Below are 6,432 nucleotides of genomic sequence, written 5' to 3' on the forward strand. Positions count from 1 at the left end.
ACAATGCTATACTCCATTTGAAGCTCAAAATATATTTTACTTGTTCATTCATTTTGTAACTGTATGAGATGGAAAAATATTACTAAAAAGTACCGTTTAATGGTGGGGAAGATGATTGAATTCTGAAAGCCAAATTACACCCTGGGCTACCCATAAGAAGAAAACTTACCAAACTTGGTAGACCTTTGCATGCACAGAGGTGAAGGTAGAACTTACATCTGGAATCACAGGACACTTTCAGGATCCGTAAATTATTTTTGTTCTAAGCTTAGGAACCTGGGCTGATCTGGCTGGAAAAAAAGCTAGAATTTGACATTTCAGAAATGGATTGTGTGTGACTTTTTTTTTTTTTTTTTTTACGACAGAGTACAATGATGTAATTCCACATTTCTTAAAACCAGAGCAAGGCTATAACTTTTCATTGGTAGTAAATTTTGAAAGTTTTTAAACATGCATTTTCTTTTGATGGTTAGGCATTATGTAATTTCTTTTGAGCACTGATAATGTGTATGATTATTAACAGCTCATCATTTGTGGACTTGGAAAGATTGATGTTAATGACTGGAAGGCAAATACTAGGTTAAAACACTGTACCCCAGACAGCAACATTGTGAAATGGTTCTGGAAAGCTGTGGAGTTCTTTGATGAAGAGAGGAGAGCACGATTACTCCAGTTTGTGACCGGATCGTCCAGAGTGCCTCTGCAGGGTTTTAAAGCATTACAAGGTAAAAGTTCTGCTGAAACCAACTTAAACTGGATTTGCATGGGGAAGGAGTGGGACTTGCCTCAAAAACCTTCCATGAAAACAAGGCCCTTGGTTTGCGGCGGGACTTTCAGTGGTCTGATGGCTGTTCTTTGGCATCACGTTTCACTTGCTCTTCTCTCTTGGCCTGCCCATTCCCTGGTGACTCTGGGCTGTAAACTGCTCTCTTCTTTCCTCCTATAAAAGCACTTCTGTTTCTTACTAACTGAAGTAACTTTTAGAAATCAAATCTATAGCTTTTTCACCTAACGGTCTGATTTTTAATTTCTTTTCATTGCAATACTTCACCTCCTCTACAGCTGTCCACCATTCACTCCACGGCCCAACAAACCAACAAGTAATTACAGAAAAAATCTGCCTCATTAGCCAGTGGCCTTTGAGCTCCAATAGGAGCTGTACCTTTCTGCAGGAGTGCCTCTGACTTTGACTGTCAGCTGCACTGCTAGACGGACAGTACCAAAGTGGCCTGGGTGATTCTCCCACATCTCTCAAGATTAGAAGTATTTTCGTTAGCAGATGGGCTGAACAAAAACCCTCTGATAGCAATTACTGTTTACAGAAATTTACCTGCTCTTCCAGGTGCTTCTCACTCCTGACCTCCAGCGCCACAGCCCTGCTGTTGCTACTTACTCTCAACCCACAGCCGCCTGGCCTTGCCAGTGCCTCTCACTCCCAACCCTCATCCCCCCCACTTTCCCAGGTACCCCAGGGCCAGGGCCTGCAGCCCCCTGCCCTCCCTCCCCAGCAGCGCCCAAGCCCTACTTGCTGCCCACCGAAGGCAGCAGCTGCTGTGGCCAGAGCGGAGCATGGAGCTGGGCTCCCCTCTCCCTCCCTCCCTCCCTCCCCTGTGGGCCTGGAGCAGAGCCCATGCTGCCCTCCCCCCAGGGGCTCTGTGGACCAGCAGCCAGGACCTGGTGCAGAAGGGAGCGCCGTGCCACCATGGCTGCCAAGCCAAGGCACCCCCTACCTGCCTGGGAGCCCAACCCCAACTGCTCATGTTGCGACCCAGTTTGGGGTCATGACCCACAGTTTGGGAACTGCTGTGCAAGACTAAGGTTTAATTAGCTTTAGTACCTTTAAGCAAATGCAGCTGGTGACAGCAGCTGAAATCTGCATAGGACAGGGGTGGGCAGTCTGCAGCAGATCAGGCAGGGGAAGGGGATCAGAATGGCACATGGGGAGGGTTCTGGGCAAATTTGTACATGCCTGCCAGAAAGGTTGGCCCCCACTGGTATAGATGATGCCTTCCATTTTTGTGTGTTCAAGCTTTCCACATTGCTCTATAAGCTCAGAAGGCAGCCAGAGATTCACTTAACTCATCCTTTATGATTAACCCACAGCATGACAGACTGTATAAATTTGTTACGCTGTATTGGTGATTGCTAGTACTACCACTACTGTATGTTCATTCCCTGATATAATCAGCTAGAGTTTTGCAGCCCATACTGTTTCCTGGTGTCAGGAGGCCCACACAAAGCCAGCTGCGCCCATGGAGACTTTGGTTACACAAAGTTGTACTATGTTAAATATTTCAGAATAGCTGAAGTGGTACATCCCCAAGATGGAGGCAGTTGTCACCAGCATGTCCAGTTCAGTATGGGAGGGAGAAATACATTGCACTGCTATGACTGCGTCTGTACTAAGGGTCATAGAGTGCAACTATCGCTAACACACCCCACCACTCTCATAACCGACATCATCCCACCCGGACACAGGCTGAGTGGACCAGGTGGTGTATACTCCTTGCTGCTAATCAGTGCCTTGCTATTGCATCTCTTTCACTGGCTTGGACAGTCTTGCTCGTTTGAAGGAAACAAAACCTCCTGTTTGAGGACGACTGTTGAAATGGCTTTTCCCTGCTTGCTCTGATGTGCTCCCTCCCTCCCTACTGCTGCTGGCCCTTTCTTACTCTCTTCTGACTTAGCCCTTTAACACGCTCGCTGTCTGACTCTGGGTATTGATGGGCAGTCGTTTGTTGTGCCATGAAGTATCACAGCAGTTTGTAACACTTAAAATGAAGCTTTGCGGGGGTGTTACAAGCATCCCACCCCTTCGCTGGAGGGGGAAGTTGCTTCAAAGGCGAACCCTCCAGGTTCTCCAAAGCTGATGACAGCAAAGATGAAGCAAACCAGGACTGTGCAGAGCTGCAGGTGTACAGGCTTTGCTAATCGGGGGCACAGCCACTGTGAGCAACAGGGCTTCCAGGTCTGCTGAGCATGGCAGGGCTCTGTGGGAGCTCACCCCTGGGCAGGGGCTCAGGGAGCAAGCCAGCTGCACCCCCATCCCCCCCTTGCAAGCAGCTGTCCTTAAGCAACAAGCATTAAAAGACCAACTAGAACATGAAACTGGAACAAGAAATGTCCGCAGACAGGAGCGCATGACTTGTGGTTGGAGCAGACTGTGGGTTCTTACCCCCGTACTTGGACTAGCCATGAGCTCCGCTCTTTACCCCATGTTGCTCAGTATGCTGCCTTCTGTATCCATATTCCAGTGAGGCAGGCATGCCACACTACAAATGACACCCTACACCATCCCTGAATGCCACTCCAGTCTCCTTCCCCTCCCATTTGCTGCTCTGCTTTCTGCTCCCTGCCAGATCTGCTGCTCTCCTTTCTGCTCCCTGCTGTGCTGCCAACCCTCTCCCTTAGGTGAATGCAATACGCTGGGGCTGCTTGTGGCATTTGTGCTGCAGGTCAGCCACCCTTGCTCTATTCAACCACCCTTAGCCTGTCTCAGCAGCATCCCTTTCCTCTCCCCATCCCTTTCCTTTGGATTGACATTCCTTTCTACCAAAACCTTTTCTTTTTGCAGGTCCAGTCATAGCATCTGATGCACTAGGCTGCTGCCTAGGAAAGCTTATGCCTCTCTGAACCAGTTAGTCTCTAATGTGTCCCGTCCACCCCCCCGCCCCCGGCCCTGGCTTGTTTAGCACTTTCAGCATCTTGGTAGTGCCCAAGCTGTTGGAGTGGCTGCGCACTCGCTTGCCGTAGCATTACCTATGCCCCCACAGTGCTACACATGCAGCCTCTCAGGGTTGTGCCTTGTCATAGCATCAACTTTCCTCTTTACTGGATCTGCAGGTGCTGCAGGCCCGCGACTGTTCACAATACACCAGATCGATGCCAGCACCAACAACTTGCCGAAGGCTCATACCTGGTAAGGTCATGTGACTTTATCCCATTTTCTGGGAAAAATGCAGCACTTAGATAAAGGATAGGCCGGTGCATTTCCATTGCTGTTTGCCCCATCTCACCTGCCTTTTCTTTGGCTTTGTTCGTGTACGTTGGCCACCCTAAGGTAAGCCAGGAATACAGCATAAAAGTTGCATGTGTGTTACCAAAGCTTTTTGAGTCTGCTAAACACGTGGCTGTAGTGCAGACAAACCCTGACCTGCACAACCTTTGAATTTCTGGGTGCAGCTGAAAACGGTTAAAGTTGCTTTGCTTTCTGTTCACAGCTTTAATCGAATAGACATTCCTCCCTACGAAAGCTATGACAAGCTGTATGAGAAGCTGCTAACCGCCATTGAAGAAACATGTGGGTTTGCTGTGGAATGACCCTTCACAGACTTACCTAGGACTCTATTTATACTCCTGTCATCCGGAAAGCCCTCCCCCCTCAGCCAAGCCTCAAGAAATGCTTGAAATACAGGAAACCTTTCCCTTTTCTACGCTAGGACACTGGGAGGGAAAGGACAGTTTTGGAGTTCTTTTTTTTTTTTTTCCCCAAGAAAATGGGTCCTGTGGCTTTTGTCATAGAACCATTCAGCTGCTATTAAAAACTAATACCTTGAACACCTAGAATGCTGACTTTTCCTACATTTCAACAGTTAAGCAGTATTCTACACTTAAAGACTACTACTATTTTTGTAAAAGGTAATCTATTCTATTTGCCTACCTGATTTCTATTCTCACAGATACCAAGACACCACGTTGGCAGTCGGTACAAGTCACTTTCAGCCTGGTTAAAAGTATGATGCTGAACAGCGCCTATACCTGCTATTTTTTAAAAGAAAAATATTTTGGATTATTCTAACTTTGCATAAAATTGGCTACAAGAATCATTAATCTTTTTAATTAAAGCCACCTACAGGTTAACTGCGTTTCTTATAGTGAAACATTATATTCTGCATTGTAAGTTCAACTTAAATGTTACCCGAATGGGGCTTTTTATATTTTTCAAGCATGGATTACAGATCTGAAGTTTGGGGTCCTGTTTATATCAGTTGTCAGATTCCTTAAGCAAATTTCCTAGTCTCCGTGACTGATACTGTATTTAGTACAGGACATTGTGTTAAATGTGGATTAGCCCCTTTTTTAAAGGGAGTTCGTCATTTCAATTTTTTTAAACAAGCATTTTTGTAACAAGTCTCTTGTTGAGAGTGTTTTTGGTTTGCTTTCAACTGAAAATGGAAACACTGCAGTTTTCAAATTCCATAAAGCATGCTGCTGATGAGGTGATGTTGATAGCCACTTGCCTGGTCATCGGTTCATGTTTCAGAATCGTCCGTATCCGCCCAGCCATCCAAAGTTTATGTTCACATGCAACCAATTCGCAGTGCGTATTTGTTGTCTTTAAAGACTTATCAGGTAAACCATTTTTCATCTTTGTTTAGCTCTCATGATGTCAGTTTGCTTAAATTACAGCTAAGGAAAAGCAGTCAGCTCAGATAGTTTCATAGTAAATGCTGAACACGTGTGCGATATGCTTTGACAGTGAGGTCGTTCAAGCACGGTGTCATTGGTTGTAGGGCTGAAAGTATATATATGCAAGCGTTAAAGCATGCGTTGGTCTGTTCAAATGGGAACATAATGCACTACCGGTGGAGGGAACTGTATTTTGAAATGCGGTTGGGAATTCTGAGCTGTTCAGCTGAGCACGTTCTGTTCATGGGGTGTAGCTAAGTTCAGCTACTCATGGCACAATGGTTTTTTAGCATTCTCCTGAGTAAGTGCGTGGTGGTACCTAAGTACCTGACCTGTCTCTGCCTGCTAAGCAGGGGGACAGTGACACTTGGCAGAGGTGATTTTCAATTTTGTTCAGTCAGTATTGTGATTGTTTCTTTAAACCTGGACCCCAAAATCAGCACTGTGTTTACACTGCTGCTGAGAAACAATGAAGAGTGTTGAAATAAAATAAAAAAACAAAACAGGATGTAAACCATTTCCTTTGTAGCCTGCATTTTACAGCGAACTAGCTGATGGGTCTTACCCATTGCTGTGTATTTTGGGAACCTTTCAACATACAAATTTATTTCTGCCAAATCTGACTGCCCTAGCAAGTAAGTTAGAACAGGCACTATGTATTGGAATAAAAGGCAATAGTTCATTTGTGGAGCTGTGGGGAGAATTTGGTAGCTCACATCCACATACTCCCTCAATTTCTCCAGCATGGCTGTTGCTCTGAACTTGCTTACCAACCTGAGCTGGCTGGTGAAGAGATGAGGCTGCTCAGGGATCTGCACCTGAAGCCAAAAGATCTGCTTGGGAGTAAGTCTTGGACGCTCTCCCTCATTTGCTAAGTTCTGCTTGGGCTCATACAGATGGGGTGGTAATGCTGCCATTAAAGCTACCCAAAAACACCACTCAAGCTGAATTCCTTTGGTTATTTCACCGACTGGAAACCAGAGTGCCCAGGCCATGGTGCGTGTGGGGCAGAACTGTCTGACT

General features: G+C 46.1%; 1 protein-coding gene across 1 annotated transcript in view; it reads left to right on the forward strand.

Annotated features, from left to right (window-relative positions):
* The window catches only part of SMURF2 (SMAD specific E3 ubiquitin protein ligase 2), an 86,357-nt gene extending 79,931 nt beyond the window's left edge, over positions 1–6,426 (forward strand). The window contains exons 17-19 of the mRNA XM_006017392.3: positions 524–725; positions 3,844–3,919; positions 4,221–6,426. Of these exons, the coding sequence (XP_006017454.2) occupies positions 524–725; positions 3,844–3,919; positions 4,221–4,320 (378 nt within the window). The 3' untranslated portion in view covers positions 4,321–6,426. The remainder of the gene's footprint in view (positions 1–523; positions 726–3,843; positions 3,920–4,220) is intronic.
* Positions 6,427–6,432: the final 6 nt, after the last annotated feature.

Source organism: Alligator sinensis, unplaced genomic scaffold (genome assembly GCF_000455745.1).
Source record: "Alligator sinensis unplaced genomic scaffold, ASM45574v1 scaffold282_2, whole genome shotgun sequence".
NCBI classification, from domain to species: Eukaryota; Metazoa; Chordata; order Crocodylia; family Alligatoridae; genus Alligator; species Alligator sinensis.